Here is a 25,074-nt window from a genome sequence, read left to right on the forward strand (position 1 = left end):
AGCTTTATGACCATAATTCCAACACTTATAACAACGCAAAACATTAATATCTTCAAAAATTTTGCAACGTTCCCAGCCAATATTTACTTTACCGCGATTTATCAAAGCACTAAAAGTTTCCGAATCAACTTCCACAGTAGCAATCATCGGATTATGCTTCCATTTCTTATTTTTTTCAATATGAACCACCTTTATTACAGAGTCATTTAAGCTGTTCTGTTTTTTAAATAATTCGACAAACTTTTCATCATCAAATTTATCTTCTTCTGCAAATCCCACTACTTTAATCTTAGGTTTTGCTGGTTGTTTTATTTCTATATAATATTTCTTTCCCAAAACTTTCAAAGCGTTTGTCATGAAATTCTGTGCCTTTTCCTTTGAAGCACATCTCACCAACACTTCCGCTGTTGATTCTATGTAACGAACTGAGGTTACTCCCAAAGAAACCGGATCTAACGAAGATTTCAGATCTTTACGCGTTACATCCACACTCTGTTCTTTAATTGGTTTCAAACGAACTGTTTCCTCTAATTTAGCTAATGAAGCATTTTGTATTTTGTCATTTTTAGCAACGATATCTCGTTTGGTCGAATTTTTATCATATGCCACTTGTTTACTTAAAACATTTGACACTACTGGTGTTTGTGTCGTTTTAACTACTCTAGCGTAAGTTAATGTTGGCGTTTTTTCGTTATCACTTAATTTTCTTTTTTTGGAATTCGAACGTAAGGCATACCTGGCAACTTCACCTTTATCATTAGAAGCTGATCCAGAAAATGGTTTCATTTCATCACGCACAATATTCTGAATCTGTTTTTTCAAATCTGAAGAAACTATCATTTGCTTATTCATATTATCGATTTTATCATTAACTAGCTGATCCCGTACGAACTTCGTTTCGCTTTAAATCATTGGTACGTCAAAATGAGTTTAGAAAAGTTTATTTATCGATTTTTTTTACAAAATAACTAATAATTATTATCAAAAACGTTATTTTAAGTCAATTTCCGACCATTTTTAGTAATTTTTCATTTTATTTTCATCATGTTTTTGATGCATTTTGCACTTATCTTGTTTTGTTTATAATGTTTGTTTTCATTTGTCATATTTGCTGTTTTTTTCGTTCTTCATCATTGTTTAGTGGTTTTTAGTCATTTTCAGTCTTTTGTTTGAATTTGTTTTTTAACTTTTTGAATTTTTCATCTTTTTGTCATTTTTTAGTACTTAATAATTTTTTTTAAAAAACTTTTGTTTTTATTGTTGCATTTTATCACCATTTCAGAACACAAAAACGTATTAGTGGTATTTGTCTGATTTAAATTGGTCCTGTTATAACGAAAACTAAATTATAATGTTGTTTCTAAAAACCGTTTGATTTTGGCACATGTGCCAAAATCGGATGTTGCCAAAATCGAATGTTGCCAAAATCGAATGTTGCCAAAAACAAACGGGGTCTGTATATGTAAAATAAGGTCAGGAACTTGCAAACAGTGAACAGTGAATATAGACGCCCCTTTCGCCGACCCTTGACACGGAACATGCTACCTGGAGTCAATTGCTCATGGTTTATAACCCTCATCTGAACATTTTCATCTCAATCCGATGCATGATCACGACAATATCGCGAAAACAGCAAGCAACTAACATGGACGGCCTTTTTTTACCACGATTCAAAACTTGACACCTGAAAACAATTATCTTTTCTGTTAAACTACCATGTGTCAATTTTCAGTACAGTTCTATGCTCAATCAAGAGAATATCGTAAAAACAGTGAACAGATATTAACCCCTTTTGCCGACCCCTGAGGCAAGATTTGAAACCTGAAAGCAAAAGAGCGTCCCTCAAAACTCCTATGCGGAAATTTTCATCTCAATCCAATGTAGAATAACGTCAAAATCGCAAAAAAACATTAAAGTTGGGTATGGACGACTCCTTCAGCCGACTTCTGATCCGCAATTCGATACTTGAAATGGATTGCTCGTCCTTCAAAACACTCATGTGCTAATTTTCATCACAATACGATCTATAATAACGCCAATATCGCAAAACATTAATCAGTGGATATGGACGACCCCTTTGGCCGACCCCTGACCCTTAATTTGATAACTATAATCGATTGCTCGTCTCTCAAAACACTCATGTGCAAATTTTCATCACAATCTGGTGTATAATAACGCCAATATCGCAAAAACATTGATAAGTGAATATGGACGACCCCTGACCCTAAATTTGATAACTGTAATCGATTGCTCGTCTCTCAAAACACTCATGTGCAAATTTTCATCACAATCCAATGTAAAATAAAGCCAATATCGCAAAAACATTAATCGGTGGATATGGACGACCCCTTTCGCCGATCCCTCACCCTAAATTTGATAACTGTAATCGATTGCTCGTCTCTCAAAACACTCATGTGCAAATTTTCATCACAATCCGATGTATAATAACGCCAATATCGCAAAAACATTATTCAGTGAATATGGACGACCCCTTTGGCCGACCCCTGACCCTAAATTTGATAACTTTAATCGACTGCTCGTCTCTCAAAACTCTTATGTGCAAATTTTCATCATAATCCGATGTAAAATAAAGCCAATATCCCAAAAACATAAATCAGTGGATATGGACGAACCGTCTGGCCGACCCCTGACCCTAAATTTGATAACTGGAACCGATTGCTCGTCTCTCAAAACACTCATGTGCAAAATTTCATCACAATCCGATGTAAAATAAAGCCAATATTCCAAAAACATTTACCAGTGGATATGGACGACCCCTTTGGCCGATCCCTGACCCTAAATTTGATAACTGTAATCGACAACTCGTCTCTCAAAACACTCACGTGGAAATTTTCATCACAATCCAATGTAAAATAAAGCCAATATCGCAAAAACATTGATAAGTGGATATGGACGACCCCTTTGGCCGATCCCTGACCCTAAATTTGATAACTGTAATCGATTGTTCGTCTCTTAAAACACTCATGTGCAAATTTTCAACACAATCCGATGAAAAACAACGCCAATATCCCAAAAACATAAATCAGTGAATATGGACGACCCCTTTGGCCGACCCCTGACCCTAAATTTGATAACTGTAATCGATTGCTCGTCTCTCAAAACACTCATGTGCAAATTTTTATCACAATCCGACGGAAAAAAACGTCAATAACGCGAAAACAATATTTGTCTTGTATGGACGACCCCCTTCGGAAGGGGTCATCCAAAAATCTATAACATTTTTCATCATTCCTGGTCCTAATGAGCATCCATGCCAAATTTCAGATCTCTAGCTCTTAAGACGGCTGAGTCTATAGAGGACAAACAAACAAACAAACAAACAAACAAACATACAGATAATTGCTTTTTATATATATAGATATGATTTATCATACCAACCAAATTATTAATATCACAGTCCACCTTAGAATTGTCCAAACATTCATCACACACAAAAACAAAATTTTTTTATTTTTCGTATCAAATCATAGTTTTGACCCACAGCGTGCGATAAGCAGCTGATGTGAAACGCTTTCTTACAACTACCAAAACAGAGAACTTGTTCATCCGTCGATGTTATTCTCCCACAGCACTGAGAACACAACGCGGAACTCACTCTCGCGCATTCATCCATCCCCACGCATACAATCTCTTGCATACCAATCGAGACGGCCTGGCCGCTCGCTTACACACTTTGACAGCGATCAGATATGATCGTTTACAGACGCACACAAAAGACAATAACATAAAGATACTTAGCGACGGTAAAAAATGGTCTATCCAAAGCAGTCCACAATAGGCAAATTTTGATCCCTTTGCCTGGTTCTTCACGGTGATTAATTGATGTCATCCGATGAAATCAGGTGGCACAGCACTTGATCACTGTGAAGAGCACTTATTGCTTGACGAATCACAAGTTTTACACATAAAAAATAAACTTTAATTGTGCACACAAAATATACACAACATCACAACATCACAACACAATACAATGAGAAATATTTCACCGAAAAAGCGCAATAACATCGTGCACACATGGTGTACACTCCCCAACATTTTGCTAAGTCAGTTGGCGAAAATGGAAGAAGTAAGCATGTGCGAAATGCGATTTGTAAGTATGGAGAGGAAAACATCCGGGTGGAAACCAGGTCCGGTGGTCAAAACTTTGGACCAAAAAGTCATGCGTAATTACGCCAATAAGACGACTGCCTCAGTTTGGAATATAGCCAAAAATGTTGGATCCCCTCTCAGCACCGTCCATTGTGCCGAGTAAGATTGGGTCTCTGAAGACATATAAGAAGCAAAAGAAGCCAAAGCAGATTCAAAATCAAGCTGCTGGTAAATTATGGCCAGTGTTGACGAGACGGAGACATCAATTTTTAACGAAAAATTCGTTCGCATGCTTCCCGAGCCCTTCGCGACCACTGACGTAATAAATACAGCTGTTTGCATCCTGGAGTGCCTGAAACTGCTGCATGATCCACACGCATGATCACTAAGTACTGTTTTGGTCGTATTTGGCATCAATCCACTACTCAAAGGACACGATGGCTTAGTACCAATCCAACACCAATCGTACCGAATGAAATGATTCCACCAAATTGTCCTCAAGCGAGCCTGATTGAAACTTTGGAAATTGGAACGAATTGCTGCATTTTTATCCGTTCCTATCTGTAATATCCTTTTTCGATCAGTCACTGAAAGAAATGATCCTTATGTTTGGAAAGTTGTGGCAATTTCTACGATACACAAATCTGGAAATGCTCTCAGCGTGGGAAACTACCGGCCTATTCGATTTTAAATTCAATCTCTAAGATTTTTGAAATCCTGATGTATGAGCGAGTGTATGCCGCTGTTAAACCTTATCAACATGGTTTCCCTAAGAAAAAATCAAGGATTCAGTTATAATTGATTTTGCTAAAGCTTTTGACCGCGTGCCGCATAAAATATTGATTGCAAAATTGAATCGACTATGATTCCCGGCTTAGACCCTTGAATAGGTTGCGGACCGTCAGGTTTTCTTCAAAATTCGAAATACGCGCTCAAGAATTCTCGCAACACCGTCCGGGGTACCTCAAGGAAGTCATCTCAGACCCCTACTGTTCATAATATTCGTGAATGACTTGTGCTCTACACTTCAGTCCGATTCATTCCTTCATTCCAGCTGTAACACTAGTAGAAAAAGCAATAAGACTCACACATACTTTTTTTCTTCTCCTGATTTCGCATCAACTCAGAGCTGAGTAGCAGGTTTCTCAATGTCGTGTAAAAATTTGAATTATTATTGCTGGCTTCACCAATCTGCAGTTATAAATAAAATCAACTTCCTGTTCCTGTTTACAGTTGAGCATATTGTTCCAGTGAAACATACCCGAATCGTGAAATTCATCGAAATGATCTATGATCTGAAGTGCGGAATCAAATCCACACTTAAATATTTTTTCACCGGGTCCTAACATTTTTCATAATTTCTCTTCAGAAAATCTACATCTGCATTGTAGTCAAACTTATTCGGAAAAGGCACCGTTTTCGTTGTCAACTTGAGACTCCCTCAAATTCGGGCCACATAGTGTAGGGTAGGGTAAATCAGAAGCGTAGCGAAAAGTTTTGCATGTTCCTGGTGGTGGGAGTTTGTTTTGCATTTTGGTTTGCCATCAACATGCCAATCATCGGTCATGTGCCAATCGATAGATGGTTTACTTGCGAACAAACTACCTTCATATTTCAACACATTATTGTGATTAGATGGGTTCGGTTACGAAAAAATTCAACAGGCTATTCGGAGAAAATCCCGCTTCACGTATATCCAGGTATTGGGCAAATATTTAAAATTGTAAATCAAAACAAAATATTTTCGTTATTTATAACGAGGCGAGGATTGATTTGAGTTGATAGATTCGGAGTAATTTTACTGGAATTCATGGTTGAAAATTTACATATGAATAAAGCCGGATTCATTTTCCGTGATAGACAGCAGTGCAAAACTAAAACTCTTTATAAATTTCACCGATTCGATAGTTTGTTTATTATTATTTAGGTCACATATTTTACTGAACCTTTTCCGAAAGCCATTAGAGATTTCGAAATTTTGAAACTAGTTATTCACAAAACTTTCTGGTAAATAAAATAATAAATTTGGACATTTCTGTCTGCTACGAAAATACTGAGCAGTCAGAATATGCATGCAAATAAAAAAAAATACTAATTTCATCGTTAATAACAAGATTGTTTTCCACCATTTGATTCGATGTAAAATAACATATAATTTCAGTTGACATTTTACATCATTGCTTACATAAAAACCCAAATAACCATGAGGTTCAAAAGGTCGAATTAAAATTGTGACAAATCATTTTAAAATGTTTTCTTACATAATATACTTGAAAGATATTTTCTATTCGTTTAGATATTTCGTTATATTTGGCGATAACTTTCAATTGTATTCTTGACATGGAAGTTTTGGTTTTGGTAGTTTAGCTCCCGTCACTTCGCAAACTGTTAAAAACATGCTACTGAATGCTTTCGAAAGCTCGTTTTACAGTGCTTTCAGATATGATTAATTAGCATCACTTTTCGTCATGGAAATTATGTAGGTATACATGCGGGATGTTAATTTTTCCTCATTCATTCATGCAATTCTTTGACAGTGATGCATGTTATTATCGTTGACATTGTTTTCCATGAAACATGGATATGATAATTTTTATTCTCGCCTGAAAAAAAGGTATGAGGGTGTAAACCAAATTTAAAGATCATTCTGATCAATTCATAAAGCCGATTAAAACTTTCAGTTAGAAAATATCAACACAGTCAGGTAATATGTTCCCTCAAAATATGAAAGGCAGACAAGTTCAAATTTAACCCGATTTATATGTAGCGTAAACTGAACACCACAGCTTCTTTTTAGAATTGCAAAATTGCATTGAACCAAATGATCATTTTTGTTTAAAACAAACATCTTTTTTTTTGTCGTTTGATTTAATATTCCAAATGACATTTATATTTGCAGCGTTTATTGTTTATTGTTTATTGTTTATTGTTTATTGTTTATTGTTTAAAACATCAACGGATCACATGTTGATCCTAATGACTACACTATAACTAACAAATTAAAATTAATATCAACATAAAACTACACAATACTAGATACACTTAAAATTTTTCTTCTGAATACGTTCCTTGAGACGTCGAAGTCGAAATGTTCGGAAAACCGATTAAAAGTATTTAGAATGACGATGAAAGCGCTGTTAGCACCGTAATTGTTCAGGCGAATAGGTACGTAGAGCTGCAGGTTCTGGTTTCGTAATCCTCGTGGTTGTACGCTGAGAGGTATGGCCTCCAACAGTTCGGGGCAGTCGATTCTAGATGTTAGAAGGTCCGCTACAACTAGAGCACGTGTAGCATTTCGGCGTACTTGAAGCGTATCTAAGCCTATGAGACGGCAGCGGTTTTCATAGCTTGGTAAACGAAACGGATCTTGCCAGTTTAGGTATCGTAGAGCGTACCGCAAGAAACGCCGCTGAATAGCCTCCATTCTTTCAGCTCCATTCTGGTAGAAAGGGCACCAAACAGCTGAACCTTTCTCGAGAATAGAACAAACTATGCAACAATGAAGACTTTTCAGGCAAAATACGTCTTTGAAATCTTTGGCCATACGAAACAAGAATCCAAGGTTTCGAGAAGCTTTGTCAACAACATAGTCGGTCAAGAATAACGCCCAGATCGTTGATATGGTCCACGCGGATGATAGTTTGGTCTCCGAGGGTGTACTCTGCATGAAGAGGATGTCGCTTACGGGTAAACGATATTACCGAGCATTTACTGCGGTTCAAGGGCAAGCAATTGATATTGCACCAGTGAGCAAAAGCGGTGAATTGCTGTTGAAGGAAGTTAATGTCGTCTTGACCGTTTATGGTGTGAAAAAGTTTCAGGTCATCGGCATATGCGAGCTTTATGCCACCGAGGAGCGAGAGTACATCATTAAAATAGATCACGAAAATGATCGGTCCCAAATGACTTCCTTGAGGCACTCCTGAAGAGGCGACGAACTGCCTAGAAAAGAATTCACCAGTACGAACGGATAACTTTCGTCCCATTAAGTAACTCCGGAACCAATCCAGTAGGGAACCACAGAAGCCTAAACGTTCGAAATTGGCGATTGCAATATCGTGGTTCACCTTATCAAACGCAGCAGAGAGATCTGTGTAAATGGCGTCTGTTTGAGTTTTCTTGACAAATCTGTCCTGCACGAACGATGTAAAACTCAGTAGGTTTGTAGTCGTGGATCGTTTAGGCATGAACCCGTGCTGATCGTTGGAGAAGTGATGCTTGCAAAATGAGAAAATTGGATCCAAAATAACCAGTTCAAAAAGTTTGGCGATCGCGCATAAAGCGGAGATTCCGCGGTAGTTGCTCACATCTCTCTTATCTCCCTTTTTATGGACAGGAAACATGTGAGCTTCTTTCCACAATGAGGGAAAGATTCCGCAGTCCAGCGATGATTGAAAGATGTGCCTTATAGGTGTCAGCAGAGATGGCATAAAACGCTTCAAAAAGTAGCTGGTATACCGTCCGGGCCCGTAGAAGATGGATTTTTTAGCTTAGCTGTCGCTTTTAGGATGGCTGCATCGTCGACCAGAATACCATTCAAAGATGACCCTAGGGGTGATATATTTCCGACAGGCCTGGCCAGTTGCTCCAAGGAAATTTCCCCAGTGTTGAAGATTCCAGAAAATTTCTCGGAAAATTTCTGGATCAGAATTCGCTGTGTCGCTGTCAAGGAACATGTGAGACGGGAGTTCTAGTTCTTTCCGTTGACTTTTTACGTGTTTCCAAAAAGATTTCGGACTGGTCTTAAAATTCCTTTGTAACCGATTTAGATAATTTAAGTAGCTACGCTTACTGACTTTTTTATAAGCAGAGTTTAGTTTGCGGTATTCTCCCTTAGTGTAAGGGGATTTGTGCTTGTTGTAGTTTCGGAGTGCACGTTTCTTGGCCGTCTTCAGTCGCCGCAGTTCTTTAGTGACCCAGGGAGCCCATAGATTTGTAGACACCCTACGTTTCGGAACATGGCGATCAATGATGTAGTTGAGAATGTTCGAAAATGTCTCAGCAGCTGCGTTTGGATCAGAAGGATCGAGCTCAACTTCCCATACGATGGACTCAAGAACGAGAGATATAGCTTCAAGATCCACGTTCTTGAAATCTTGATAGAAGGATGCCGTTTTCTTCACGGGGGCAAATATCCTTGCGGCATCGAGAGAGACCACTAAGGCTGGGTGATGTGGAACAGCTTTGACAAGGGGAGCGGGTGCTAAGTCAATCGTCGGAATCCTGAAACCTTCGTTAACGAAACAGAGGTCTAGCATACGTCCATTTTCATTCTCGATATTATTTATCTGGCGTAAAGTCGCTGTACTAAGGGCGTCTAAGTATGCCGAAAACGAAGAACGCATAGGATCTGGAAACAGAAAGCCACTTCGAGAGGAGCACCATTTTAGGCCGGGCATGTTGAAGTCGTCAATGACGAGCGGATGGTGGATTATAAATATCGACTCGTAAACTGCAAGTTTTTGTGAATCGCTGCCTGCGGAACATCATCTGCGCTTGGTGGCCTGTCAACTGGATCTCAATCGCTAGAAATCGAGATTCGGGAACGTAAGTGGAGATGGATAGGGCACACGCTCTGAAGAGATGAAGACGAGATTTGCAGAGAGGCGCTTGACTGGAATCCAGATGGGCATCGAAGAAGAGGCTGGCCCAGAAGCTATTGGCGGCGTAGTCTAGCCGCTGAAATCCGCACGGTTGACGAGAACCTTGGCTGGCAGCAAGTGAAGACGCTGGCTCCGGGTCGCCAGCAGTGGAAATCTATTTTTTTTTTTCAACCAGATGTATAATCATCAGAGGATAGCCTTCAAGTTTTCTAAGCCGACGGTCATGAGATCAAATCCCGGTAACCGCAAATATAGGACACTTTCTGTGGTGTGTAGCCTATGATTGTGAGCCCAACACTCTTTCAGCCGATAAGCCTTTCGAGGCGGCAATCTCCTTCAACCGCCCTTACTATACGCACACACACAACGGCTGCGCTATCGTGCCGTGAGCGGTCCTCAGCCAGTCGACGACATTCATTGGGACAAGACACGAGTCGAATGTAAAAAAAAATGTTGATATGGGGAAGCTGCCAACATTAAATCCGTTTATGCTGAGTTTGTTATTAACATGTTATGAATAAATCCAACAATTGTTTAACACAAAGATGTTTGAATCCTGTCGAAGAAATTAAATTAAATCTTAAAATTAAAGTAACAATCAATTGATAATAAGATTGAGGGGACTGGGAATCTTTTGTTTTGAGTTTAAATATGCAAAAAACACATTTTTTCTGCGTGAAACAGTCTGTAAAAATTGACACTACATGCAAAAGGATTCAATAGCACAAAAATTACCCATGTAGACTTTTTACAAAGTTAAACTAGCATATTTTTGATGTTTATCTTCTTTATATGATGTTGAATAACTCACTCTATCCACCATCATTTTGACAAGCTTTTAGATGAAATTCAGTTGGCGTGCAACTGTTTTTTCGACATTCGGTACCAAAACGAAGAAATAAGGTTTGGAATGAGACTAGTATAGGAATTCTGTACTCGTTCATTGTTCACAACATCAATGATTACGAGAATTATTAAACACCTTGTATATCTTCAAGGGAAATACAATCTGATTCAATCTAACTAGAAGCTGGCAAAAGAAACGGCACGCAACCCTTGTTATACTGATTTTAGGTTACAAAATTCTACTTTCTAGGTGAACAACACATATTAGAGTAGAAAGCTCTAAACAAACGGTGCTGTTGATCACTATTAAGTTCACTTTCAATTCTGATCAGTTAATTTAAAATTATCGTAGATTTAATTTGTATTCGAACTTTTTCATCTTATTGATATAATCTTGGGACATTTTGAGTTTTTTTTATACTAATGATAAAAAATGAGACTGAGGCAATTTGAACTCTTAGAACTCTGTCTGCTATTTGTCAAGTAATGTATTCAATCATATCAAATTGAAAGTACGCAAACTAATTAATCAAATCTACATCCCAATCAAACAAAAATTAGTCAAGCTGACAAATCACAGTTAGAGCTTTGACTGGACCATCGAGGCAATGTAATGCAATTATGATGACAATGATTGACAATGAGAATTTAAACGTTTCGAATTACAACCGAGCCGGATCTCATTAGGCAATAGAGTGATTGACTGCAATATGTCCCATCAAATTGATGCTATCCCGCCCCAGTCAGACAGCCTTCAAGCTGATGGCGGGGCCAAAACGCGTATCTATATGTACAAATGTATGCGTCAAATCAAATGCTACTTACCATTTCGTTCCTTGGTGAGCCGTTGCGAGTATATATTCAGGATAACAGATAAATCATCGGTGGATTTCAGATCGACCAGGCTCGTGTTACATCCGCCGCCGAAGCTCACATCCAGCTGTAATCCGATGCCGCTGCCATTTCCGCCGCCACTTCCAGCTCCTCCCCCGCAGCTGCTGCTTCCGCCGGACGTTCCCGAGAGGTTGTAATTCGAGGACGACAGATTCAGCATTTGTTTGTGCTGTTTGACGTGATTTATAGCGGCCGACCATCTTCGAGAGATAAAGAATAGAAGTAGAATAGAACAAAAAAAAGTTAGTAGTATTATGAAGATTGTGCTTTGCTTTTGGCTTCGGGGGTGTGATCCAACGGAGTGAAAAAATGTCAGGACCAGTTGAGGCCAATGGTTATTTTACCAATAAAATACTTTCGATTTCAACTTATCAGTTAGCTTGCTCTGGGGATTAGAGAATTATGGCTGTTGACCCAGCCAATGTTGGATGGGTAGTCAATTTAGTCAATGCTGTTCATTCATTTTGCTCGAGGGAACATCTGATGCAGCCATTCAATACAGATACTTTGAGATATTTTGAAAGATATTGGAATTTACTTCTCCTGGTTTTTTTTCCCAATGTCGAACAAAACCTTCAATTAAATTTATTTTTGCCAGAAAAATATGAAGCACGAAAAAGAAAACACTCGATCGATTTTCTGGTGCAAATAGATGTACTTTTGAAACAAGAAAATGTCAGTGAAGGCTAAACTAATGATCAGGAGACACAATTTTTTTCACCCGTGATTAGTTTATAAACCGTACAAAGTGATAGTTGATGATAAAAAAATTACCACACCATCTTTTTTTGCGAGAACATAGCTTGTAATCATTTCGATGTTTAATCGCTAAACGCGAAACCAAAATGCATTCCGTCCTCAGCATGCATCACATGGGGTCCGTTTAAACATGTGGCTGCCTTCAAGGGCGAAATATATCGCTCTACTGCTCCCGGGTACATAAATCATGTCACGGTTTTTTCCTGTTTTCATTACACATTTGCCATTAATGGCCCTAACATGGCTCGAACAAATTTTCACGTTTTTCCATTCAGAATTTAAATTTTATTTTAAAAATCTGCAAATGCTTTGTTTTGACCAAAAAAAAATTTTTTTGGCTACAGGGTTTTCGCATTTCGAGACAAGTTGCAAAATTGTCATTAACCCAATATGAATACATGAATATATTCTAACCAAATGGTACTCACCTTTGATTGTCGATGAGCTCGATGAGACTGTTCTCGAATTCGCTGTTGTTCATCGGAAGTCCGGGCGAAGGGGTCGGGGTGTTTTCACCCTCTGTCGAAGTGGACGTGTCCAGCGACTCCATTTCTGCGTCATCGATGCAACGCAGCAAGGCCCCTCGAACGGACATATACAGATTGGAAAGATCTTGCATTTTCTCGTTCTGGCGGAGATTTTGAACCACACTGATGGCAATTTTGTGATCAGCTTCAATCAGCAGCAACAGCTGGAACATCAACTTGTAAAGACCACGACCGAGTTCGAGGAGAAGTTCCGTTGTGGCTGGATCGACCGACATGGAAGCCATCAGATTGGATCCGGTGCCTTCGTTCGAAGAATCTATATCGGAGGTGAATAGTGCTAGTTTACAGGAGGTTTTCACTGTATCCAGGCTGTCTAAGACAGTATCTTTACGGTCAAAAAATGTTTCTAAATGTTCCTGTACTTCTAGGACTCCGTAGCGTAAGTTTTCAAATAACCTTGGTGTCGTTACTAAGCTCTGATGATACCAAATTTTTGGTGGCTCTCCTCGTGAGGAGAGCAAATCGGATAGAACGGATATACGATGACCTAACTGAATACCAGTTCCGGTGAAATAACGCATGCATTCTTTTGAGATCACAATCGATCTGTGCGATAGCTCCTTGATGAGTTTGAATAGTTGGTTCAAGAGATCCGGAGGATGACCAGCAGGTTGATTAACTAACAAACCAACGAGATTTCTTCTCCAAACTTCTTCACTTTCATCTCTTATCGGGGTCCGATATGAAAGCAGCCCCGGAAGATGGGGGGAAGCGTTACACGGAGTTATGTCCCCAAGATCTCCAGCGCTGGATCCACTTGTATCACTTCTGGAAACCGAATCCCTCCGATGGCGACGATCTCTCAGGCTCAAACTCGTAGGCGGCCCACTGAGGTATGAAGCTTTGGAGAAGATCGGTCGCTGCTCTTCGTCCAATGGGGACTCGGATTCAATTTCCTCATCACTGGAGTCATCCGCATTGGGTCGCTTTCGTCGGTTTAATACTGGTGTCTTCTCACTCAAGCTTTCGTCAATATTGGAATGACCCTTGGCACCGGACAACGGTTCACTATCTCCCTCGGACAGAGGCCGACGTCGAACGCCCCAGTTGAAGTTGTCTGTCGATTCACCCTCGATACTCTCACTCTCGTACTCGAGGAAATCGAAGTCCTTGAAGACGCCAAAGTCCGGAGGGCCATCGTCCCGTTTGGAACCACCGCTGAGATCCTGCTGAGCTCCGGAAGTTTCATCGGTGCTAGACGCTGCGGATGATTGCCGTTCCAGCAAGTCTGACGATTGACTGAATATGACCTGGTGGAAGAAAAGAGCGAAGAATGTGATTAGTACGTTGATATCCGTTTTTGAACGATCATGTTAGTTGACCTATTTAGTGAATCAAACCTTTCAACACATTTTGAATAGCGAAATTTGTTCGGTATTATTCGTTCTAGCGTACAATTTATAAGCGATAATAGGTGCTTGGTTGTGCTTTTAAGTGTACAGTGAAAGTGGGAATTTTGGTTCGTGTAGCTTGAAAAGACATACTAAGTAGAAAACTCACACACACACTTTCCTCCCCTATACCTACTGTACAATTGTTACCGCTTTTATCCCGTTTGTCAAAGTCGGCAACAAATCCTACGGGTAACACAAATACATTTCTAATTTTGTTCGCGTCAAGTCCTTTTTTTTCTTTATCTGTTATGGCTCGTTCTGTAGATATAAATTTAAATTTAAATGTTCTTGCCCACTGTTGTCCTATTTGGGACCTACCGTCAACTGACAGTTGACCCAATTGCCAGCCTGTAATAACCGGATATTTAAGTCCTAGGTGGAAAGGAATTCGGGGGAAATGAGAGAGGCGAGAGGAAGAGGAAGTGGATGGCGAATGGGGTCTTGGAGCAGGAGAAGCCCGAGATGACTGCACTTAATTCGAGACTCGGAAAGCGTTCACTTGTCAGTGCGGAAAATCCTCACCCTTTACCCAAGTTCGGTTCAGTGTGCGAGTGCCAAAATCCGGAAGCTACGGTGGTTAACTGGTCCGATATACCGGTCACCTGTTTGGCGAGTATTTTAGAGCCAGGTTTTGTGAGGTGATCGAAGTCTCGGTCGCACCCGCTGAACGTCAATTAAGCGGAACCGAACGACACCGCTGGCCCATAGGCCCCACGTGGTGAAACCTTCCCTAAGGGGACAGTGAACACCAACCCGCTATCGGCCTATATCGCTTTTGACGAACCGGTTGGTGGCGTAACCGGTTTTCGACGACCCGGAAAATACCGATCCTCTCTAACTGGGACCTAACGAACCTATCTACCGGATCCACCGCCCCCGCAGCAGATGATCATCACCTTCCCGGAACCCCAAATACAGGCAGCAAACGGCAATTTCAATAAACTCCATAATCGTAATTAATTTGTTAATTTTTACACAGAGTTTACAGAGCCATATAAATATTTCTCTTGTCCACCAGAGATTTGTCCACCTTGTTAAATGTCGATTGGTTGTCACCTTTCTCCCTAGGACGGCGTAGCGACCCTGAGAGACCCTGTACGTATCGTCTGAGCTAGCTGGGAGTATTGGCCAAGGGCTTTACTTTCACAATACATCTACATATTTATAAACATGCGAACGATATCTGTCTCTATTCATTGCGAAAATATTTCCATTTATTAACCTTCAAAAGCTGTTTGGGTGAATATTACCCGAGGCACAAATTCAAATCATCATAACTCTTCGAAATAAAATCACTAAAATTTGGTTTCAAAACCCTTTCTGAGGAATCACAAAATACACACTCGGTAGTCCCAGGCAACTTCCTGTGGCCACCGGAAGTGCTTCCTCAAAACAATCCGTAATTAGGCCGTTTGGGTCAATATGACCCGAGGGTTTGTGAGAGTTCACCTGATCGCAAATATTGACCGATTCCGATGATTTTCAATTAATTGAATAAATAATTTATTCTAGTTTCTCAATATTGAAAAATTAATCTAAAATGTTTTACCAGATTACCAGTAGCTGATTTAGTTTGAAAAGAGTTTCGAAAAAGAGCCATTTTTAAAATGCTTATAACCTACATATGATAGGTTTCATATATTGCGCGCTGATTGTATTATGTGTTTATTTGTCAAAAATAAATCTATCCGTTTATGTATAAATATTAGGAAGTCTGAAGGAAGTTTTGGCCGTTATCCCCGAATTTCCCGTATTCTCATTTAAAAAAAAATCCAATTTCGGTTTTGCTTCGCTGTATCTCGTTTACCAATGAACCAATTTTCTAAATAACAATTTTAGTTTTTTAACGTTCTTTTGAACAAACTTGGTTTCTCTAAGATCTCAGTTCTTCAGTATATTGTGATGAAAATTTTTTGTTCATTAATTGTGCTGATTAGCATAATTGAAATATACTACTTGAATCTTTTTAGACATTTTGTCATAATTCAGTAATACTTTTTTGGATATTATCATGCTCCTGTTCGTTTATTTCAAGCAGTATCTACTGCAGGAGTAATGAAATCTATGATTTTAGTAACAAATATTCCTAGAGATTTATTATCTGACATTTAATCTGAAAAAGTTAAAAACAATCTAGAACAGTTATTTATCAACATGGTTTAGAATTTTATAAAGTACTGTTTAAGAGGTTAGGTAAATATCCCGCGTGAGCTTTAATTATTAGGTAAATATCCCGCGTGAGCTTTCATTACGTCGTATGAAACAAAATGTTAACAAACAATATAATCACAAAAAAATACAAAAACTGACATAAATTAGTCGCCATTTCTTTCCATTTACAGGGCTGGTAGCGGTTTGACAATGAAATAGTAGTGACTTTAGTGACCAAAATTTGAAAAAAAAGTGACCAAATAGTGACTTTGAGGACCGAAAAAAGTGACCAAATTGTGACTATGTAGAACGAAAAAAGTAACTTTGAAATACAAAAAATGTGACCAAATAGATTTTGAAGCAATTAAAATAGTCATCCAAAGATAATTCTGTAGTTATCAAGTTAACTAAAGATAATTTTTGATCTGCCAAGTGTTAAATGTTCATTGGATTACAAATTTATCCCTTTTTGTATCATGAAAAACGAATTTAAGTCCACCGTCTTCGGTAATTCTTCGGCTTTTTGGCGAAGAAGCCAGTTATCAAACGCGCTTTTTTCTTCTCTACGGTATCTTGAACTTGGTCAGCAGCTCGTTTTGTGAAGACTGCTGTTTCCTAACAGCAGGGTTGCTAGCGATTTTTCGTTTTGTAATTCCAAATTTTTTCCCTGTTTTTCCCAGGTTTTTTGCTGGTTATAAATGATGATTTTTCCGATATTTTTTTATACTCGTTTTTGATTTAAAATCATGGCGAATGAAAAACAAATTAATATAAAAGGCTAAAGGCTAAATTGATCTTGAAACTATGATGTAGTACTTTACAGCCAATATAAATTTTCTAGAATTTATATAGTTTATAGAGTTCTAGAAAAAAAAGTATAATTTATATAGAAATATGTTAACAACACATCGAAACATACAAAACTTAAAATCATCATATTGCCGGAAAATATTTTGTTATTTTCTAAATCCAGTTAATGTTTTTGAAAAAAAAATATTTTTAAAACAAAACAATAAATAACTAAAGTAACAGTCATTTGAACTAAAGATTCGTGAAAATATAGAAACCGTGTATAAAACAGGACTGAGGTTTAATTGTTTGATTTTAAGGTATTATTTTTTATCAGGGTTAAGACCTTAGATTTCGGAAACTATAAGCAACAGCTTAACGTAGAATGAATTAAAAACTTAACACTTGCGATGTAATGTTTCCTTCCTCAGACCAATTCAAACCAATTACACAACAACAACTACATTGAAATTTGTGATGAATTTCTGATAAAAAAGAGTTGTAACTCTGCTTAAAAACGTCTCACGCCGCCAAATTATTTGCTTTTTGCATAAAATAATTTTATGAAATATGTATATCGAATACTGAATCATTTTACGTCGAAACTGAAACTTGTACAGCCTAACCTGGATGTGCGAGAAACCTCTATAGTGAGAGAAAACAACGAGTCTCAAGATTTGCAAAACACAAAACCTCTTCAAGTGAGAGTGTAATACCTCCATAAACTAGAATCGTTTTCCTGACTAGACCAAGGAAGTTAGAGAAAATAACACTTTTGTACCATATTGAAACTTTTTTTTTTTTCTCTTCTCTCTTTTGGCTCGGACCTATCGTTCCATATTGCCAAGTCTTGTGGTTTATTAACTGTTATGTTTTGAACAGTTCGCGTGATATTTAAAACGACCGTTCGTACTCATTTCGTGGGGTTAGAAATCAGTTATTGAAATCAAATGAGTTTGGTGTATAGATAGGATTGATACTTGTTTATTAGTGTATTTTCATATATTCATTTTGGTGTTTCGCAAGAAGTCAGATATTTGTTTTAGTTCAGTGATGTTTTTTTCTTTGAGGATATCGTTTAGATGTTTTTTGTTGGTAAGTATGTCGTATTTAAATCTTATTTGATTAAAATTAATGCATTCGTATAGTATGTGATCAACGTTTTCAATTGTTTTACAGGTTTCACATAAATTAGATTCAACCAAATTCCATTTGGCGAGTCTTGCTTTAGTCGCTGTGTGTCCTGATTTAAGTCTGTTTAGGATGATAACATCTAATGTACTGAAATCTGTGTTCTTAAACCATGGGCTTAGGTTAACTCAAAGATATTCTATTCTATCAAGATACCCGGCTGAATAGTTTTTCGAACAAGTAGTCTGGGACATCAACTCTTTGCTAACGGTGCTGCCACCATCGAAAAAGTATTCAAGCTTTCAACTTGCATTCAAGCTTGCAAACACATAATTTTTGCAGTTTTTTTTGGTTCTAACAGGTTCATGCACTATGTGCTAAGATACCATGGTCCGAACATTATCCTATTTGGATGTGATGACGAGCTGCAACTGTTCTGTGCGAATACGAAAAATCAAATATGAATGAAATATGAAAAGTTAAAAAATGAATATTCAATCTTCAATTTTGTTATGTCAACTGTTCAAGACTTGTCCCATCATTTAAAGGAAAATTCTCCAATAAAAATTCAGCAAAAAATGAATTAAATATCTTAAAGGCTTTATTATCGATCACACATTCATAAATTGTCATTGCTACTTATGATCATCAGTTTTGTGCCCACATCGGCATATTCCGGTTGTGAAATCGTGGTCGAGGATTAACCTTGCCGGCCGGCGGTATTTATGATAACGACATGTCCGGATGTGGATCGATTTCTTGCACTTCATCTCATCCACTTCGAGGAACGACACCGACTTCAGTGTTTCGTTAGTGTCCATGCGTTTGTTCGAGCGACTAGATAGGCAGGGTAAGCTAGAACGTGGATGCACTTTGTCAAGACGAGATTTGGATGCATCTTCGTCGTCGTCGTCTCGAACGGCCACTGCCTTGACGGAGTTTGTTTTCACCAGTATCATTTTCTGAGAAGTTGGTGTTATTTTGAACTGCGGTGAAACCTGGAAGCGTATTATCATTAGGTTAGTTTATAGAAATTGCTAACTTTCATTTAACAAAATACTTACAATCTTAGCCGGTGATTTCTTCAGAATTCTAGTCGGTTCGAAGCTTTTGCCTTCCAAATATGAGAGTGAGAATAACGATGACGAGTTTCATCTCCAGCACGTGCTAGTCGTTCGATCCCTTTGCTGCTTTGAATGCAGGCTTACCGGAAGATATTCTCCAAATCTCCATCATATTCTCACCGTCGTCGAAGTTCCGTTGACGAACCATTCAAACTGGATCCGCTTCCGCTTCTGGTTCCACAGACAAAGTTTTGAAAATATTTGATTTCGGAGCTCCCATCGATTGTGGTGTAAACAAAAACTTCAAAGCATGCTGTTAAAATTTTCTAATTAATGGTTAAAGTCTTATTCGTCAATATTGTTTTGGCGCTAGTGTTTTGTCCCCAAAATTTCTCATAAGCCGATAATACCTGGTTAACTGTAGGTGTGTGGTTGAAATGAAATATTCCCTTTTCTTGTGAGATATTGTTGTACGTATTTTGCCATTCTTTGATTATATTTCTCTTAAATGTTATAAGTAAGTCGTCCTTTGTTATGTGATGCTGTTCTATTTGTGTACGTGTTGTTCCTAGCTTGGCTGCATAATCTGCTCATTCGTTTCCAATGTGTCCTGAGTGACCAGGAATCCATTGTATTATTAATTTAGATATGTTACTATTTTCCACTGTGTTTTTTATAGTTGCTGCTATATGATTATCTGTAAAATCCCTTTTTAATAGTGAGCAAGCACTTTGGGAGTCAGTAAGAATTAAAATTTCTTGTTGGTTTTTTAATGTTGTATATTCTATTGCTTGTTTGATGGCAGTCAATTCAGCATTCATGATCGTATATTCTTCCTTAAGTCTTCCGCTGTAGGATATTAATTCTTGCGGATCGTAGTATCCATATCCTACTTTACCATTAATTAATGATCCATCCGTGAACATTTTATAACAATTTTTGTAGTTATTATTCAACAGCTCGTTAATTATGATTTTTTGTTTTTCTTTTGCAGTTTCTTTTTTGTTGACATCGAGTAATTTATCTTTAATTTGGATTTTAGTATATCTTGATTCTTCTATCTTGGTTCCTAATTGAGCAAAGAGATAGTTGTTTTCTGTCGCTATTCTCTCTAAGAAGGTGATGTGTTTTTCTGTCCTGTTGGTGTACATTAGTTCGGTTAGATTTTCGATTATGGGACTATTTTTGTTGTATATAGTTGTATATATATATTGAAACTTACTCAGAAAACTTCGAACTGATGCATCAACTGGTGTCAGGTGGATTTTTATCAAATATAGTTGAATTTCTAGATCACTTTAATTCATTTCTATGTTGCTGACCCTCTATGAAAGAGAACCTGGTTAAGTTAGAAACCTCTTTAAGAGAGGAAAAAAGTCCAGTTTTGTGTTTAGTTTTGTCGTTAATAGTTTCATTATTAAATGAATATCATTTGAGTTATACTTGTAAGTGCAGCACACTTGCGGAGACCGAAAAAATTAGATAACTCGTATTTCTCCACAATTAGTTAAAAAGATGATAATATAAATGCCTATTTTTCTAATGTACGAATATAAGCGATTATTAGATAAATCTATATCGAGACTTTAGAAATTACTCTTGAATTTTGAAATAGTTCTAAAAATATTTTTGAAACTTCGTGAAAAAAATCCAAAAATGTCAATTTTCTCGGTGAGATGCCAAAATTCCCGGTTTCCCGGTGACGTGATCAAATTCCAAAGTTTTTCCCGGTTTTCCCGGTTCGCTAGCAACCCTGTAACAGTCGAAACTCCCTCTAGCATCGCTTGAGCTAGCTCGACTTCTGCCATATTACAGGTTTCGATGGCCTTTTTTAGTCGTGTGTTTGCTTCCAAAAAAATCTAAAGAATATAAAAATATCAAAGTTATTCTATTTGGGTACAATTTTCCAACAACGATGTTTTCAGGTGAAAGAAGGTTCTCAACGTTATCAAAAATATCCTGTGGTAGTATCGCATCGGCAGGCCAAACATCCTTTTTGCACACTCTGGTTACTATAGTACGGACTAGCCGCTCGAGTTCTGAATACATTAGGTGAATGAGTGGTTCTTCTCTCTGAAAAAACCTATATAAAAACATCCATTCATTAGGACCGACCCAAACATAGGGGAATTAAATGCGGTTTTTAAATCAATTTTCGCCTCATGTCAATATTAACACGCGCAATTCAAATTACTCTTTCATTGGTTTATTTTCGGTGAAAAAATTGACTTTTGGTGATAAAAGTGACCATTTTTCTGAAAATAGTGACTTTAGTGACCAAATGATGAAAAAAGTGACTTTTTAGTGACTGATCCAAAAAAAGTGACCAAGTCACTAAAAAGTGACTCGCTACCAGCCCTGCATTTAGATTATTTGTAGCCTGGACCATAGTACATGTAAAATAACAGGTAGGCCATTGCGTTTAACCTCACTCGAATGCTCCGTGTATGTACACAGCATGCTTTCATACCAACAAAAATAGTTATGAAAATTTGGCAGTGGCTGGTAAATGGTGGATAATGTGCAACACGAGACCCCATAGTGGTCATATCACCTCTTATTCACAACTCCTATCTCTACCTCCCCGTGGTACCGGCTGGGATGCGAGTAACCTAAGCGGAGATCGGTGGATGCTTTGGTCGCATGCAGACTGAGAAGGTGGCCGCACGCGTCTTTTCCCCAGGTCAGGGGCGGCGTACAGCAACAACCGAGCGTCTGTTCTCCAGGTCAGGGGCAGCTCAAACAGCGTCTGTTCCGCAGCGAGCGGCTGAATTTATGAAATGCGGCTCACATCAGCTGAGTCTCAGAAGGCAGCCCCATCGCTAGATAGGGACTTTAGGCTGACAACCTACTGCTCCCGATTTATTAAATTGTTACGGAATCCGAAAGAAATGACCAACCTGGAACTTTGGCGACGACTTTTGCCCAACAAGGCAAGCTGGCTCAACTTGCTAGAGAAGCTAGCAACCTCAAGCTTGAAATTCGGGGAATGAGCGAAGTCTGTTGGCCTGACACTGGAGAACACAACACACAGTCCAATCAAGTACTGCTTTACTCTAGCACACGAGGAGAACACGCTACTCGGGAACGAGGAGTTGGTTTCCTATTAAGCCCGCAGGCCCATGCGGCCCTCATAAGATGGGAACCGATAAACGAAAGAATAATCGTAGCCAGGTTTAGAACACGGGTAAGAAACCTTACATTGGTCCAGTGTTGCCGATTTGCAGGAGAAAGAGCAGTTTACAGTCAACTGAACAGCGTGGTTGAGAAAATTCCGAAGGATGACATTCAATCCACTTATCTGACTTCAACGCAAAAATTGGCTCCAACAAACAGGACCTTGAGCGCATCATGAGGCGCCATGGTTTAGGACAGATGAGCGAAAATTAAGAGCTGTTTGTAGAATTTTTCGGCAATAAAAACATGGTGATCGGTAGATCACCATGCACCCATCGACCAGCACATAAGGGCACTTGGATATCCCGATATGGCCGAACATAAAATCAAATTGACCATATCTGCATCACCTGAAAATGGAGAAGGAGCCTACTTGATGTTCGCAACAAACGTAGCGTAGATATTGCATCTGACCATCACATTGTCCTTGGCGAGATACGACTGAGAGTTGCGCGTGTACAACGGCGCGAGGAGAGGGTCGGGTGTCGATACGACGTCCTCCGGTTGGAGAGTCCAGAGGTGGAAAGGGCATACGTTGAACAACTTGAATCCCGAGCCTCGGAACTGCCGACAGACGGAACAGTCGAAAAACAGTGGTGTGGAATCAAGAATGCCTTTATCACGCACGACGAGTGATGGTAAATACTCTCGAAAGTCGGAATGGAGCAGGCATGTACCGGGTTAGCCAAACCAGCCGCCCGCTTACGATATGCGGAGCTGGAAAAGTCAGTTAAAAGAGCTTGTAGAAGAGAAAAGAGAGTCTGGACAAATCCCCTAGCCGAAGAGGAAGAAAGAGCCGCCGCCAATTGAGATGTCCGATTACTGTATGACATTTCTCACCGCCTTATTGGCGACGCTAGAACGCCGCTAAAAGACCGAGAAGGTCAGTTATTGATTGATCGAACAGATCAGCTCAAACGATGGACTGAGCACTTCGAACAACTCTTTCGAGTTACGAATAGCAATGGCCTACAGAATCCGCAGCTCGAAGCACCAACAGTAAGTCGCATCAATGACGTCGATTCGGAAGCGCCCTCGCTGACTGGAATAGAAGCGGCAATGAAAGACATGAAATTCACATGAAACAAAGCTCCTGAGATCGATTGCATCGCTGCTGAAATGCTGAAGGCCGGCCTGCCTTGTCTGCACAAATGGTGCACCGTCTTTTCGCTGACACCTGGAATACTGCAACATTCCCGATAGACTGAATGCAGGGTATCCTCGAAGAGGAGAAATGAAAGTGAAGTGAAAGTGAGATAACTGGCGGGGCTTAACATTAATTCGTACAACCCTCAAAGTACTCTGCAAAGCGATCCTGATGTCACTTGGGAACGCTACGAATAATACTGGAACAAATCAACGTATTCCAGGACTCTCTTCTGCTGATCTTCGTCAATTGCAAAAAACCAAATGTATTTTACCCATTCAAAACTAAATTTGTTTGATCGAAAAATTCCAATGAATTACTATTTTAAAAATTAACGGATCAACTGGAGAATGTGATATCATATACAGAATAGCGCTTATTGAGCTATTTATTTTTATGATTATTCACATCAATCCTATTTACGATCAAATTGTTTCAATCCAGCGCAAATAGTGCATAAATTTATACTACCTTAATGAAGCGAACCTACCCCTCAAACATAACATTTAGGAGAAACAGGGGGAGAGGACTGAACTGTTTCAACAATCAGCAAGTGAGCTTCAGTGTGATAGATGAGCCAAACGAACAGCAACGTTCAGTTTGCCTTTTCAAAATTCAATTATTCGTCCTAATAGCTCGGCCCCCAACACTATTATGGAATCAATAATTGGGTGGCATCAATTAGCAAGTGTAAATTGCTAGATAACAGCAATAGGTATATTAGTAAGTAGCATTGATTGCTTCAATGACCTCCCACAAAAGCGGATATGCTAATCGCGAATTTAAATTAGATTTAGACTGGGCGTAGTGTGGGCTCATCTATGTGGTTAATTTCTCTGACTAAGCGATCTATGAGGCGATATGTGTAGGTGTAATAAATGACAACCCCCGAAGAGATTTATCCCTGAAAATTGAAAGTTTTCAATCAATTGTCCATACCTAATATGATATTATTGATCCTTCGGTAGATTGAAATTTTCAAATTTCATAACATAGTTTTAAAAAAACAAAAAAGTACTAAACTATTTTAAAGACTGCTAGTATGAGGTTTGCAAAGCGAAATTGCACAGCACAATTAAAATGCTATTGAAAGCTGTGTGTAGTTGCAATTTTTTTCCATGGTGACCGTCAAAAATTGTGTAACGAATTTCGCTTTCAACATAGAGTTGCAGAAAAATTGCACGTTCACAAATAAATCACGAAGCCTAAAAAATTTTACCTTTCTAAAGCAAGCCTTTTTCGAACGACTAACGAACAAAAATAATTGTTTTTGATAATCACCCGATGAGCTCTAGCTTGTCTGCAATTTCGAAGCGGGAAACGGTATTAAAGCAAATCTAATCAAACAAATTATGAAACTCAAGCTCCCAGTTTACTCTACGCTGGCACAGAATGAACAATAATCCATCGGATCGCAGGTATAAAATAAATGGAAACACAAATAAAACAAAGCATCCCAAT

General features: G+C 38.7%; 1 protein-coding gene across 8 annotated transcripts in view; it reads right to left on the reverse strand.

Moving 5' to 3' along the window:
• Nucleotides 1–25,074, reverse strand: part of LOC129756171 (protein furry) — a 347,173-nt gene that overhangs the window by 10,246 nt on the left and 311,853 nt on the right. For all 8 annotated transcript variants that reach the window (XM_055752972.1, XM_055752970.1, XM_055752968.1 and 5 more), the window contains 2 exons: nt 12,641–14,010; nt 11,385–11,653 (listed from right to left, as the gene is read on the reverse strand). In XM_055752972.1, coding sequence (XP_055608947.1) covers nt 11,385–11,653; nt 12,641–14,010 — 1,639 coding nt within the window. The remainder of the gene's footprint in view (nt 1–11,384; nt 11,654–12,640; nt 14,011–25,074) is intronic.

Source organism: Uranotaenia lowii, chromosome 3 (assembly GCF_029784155.1).
Source record: "Uranotaenia lowii strain MFRU-FL chromosome 3, ASM2978415v1, whole genome shotgun sequence".
Taxonomy (NCBI): Eukaryota; Metazoa; Arthropoda; class Insecta; order Diptera; family Culicidae; genus Uranotaenia; species Uranotaenia lowii.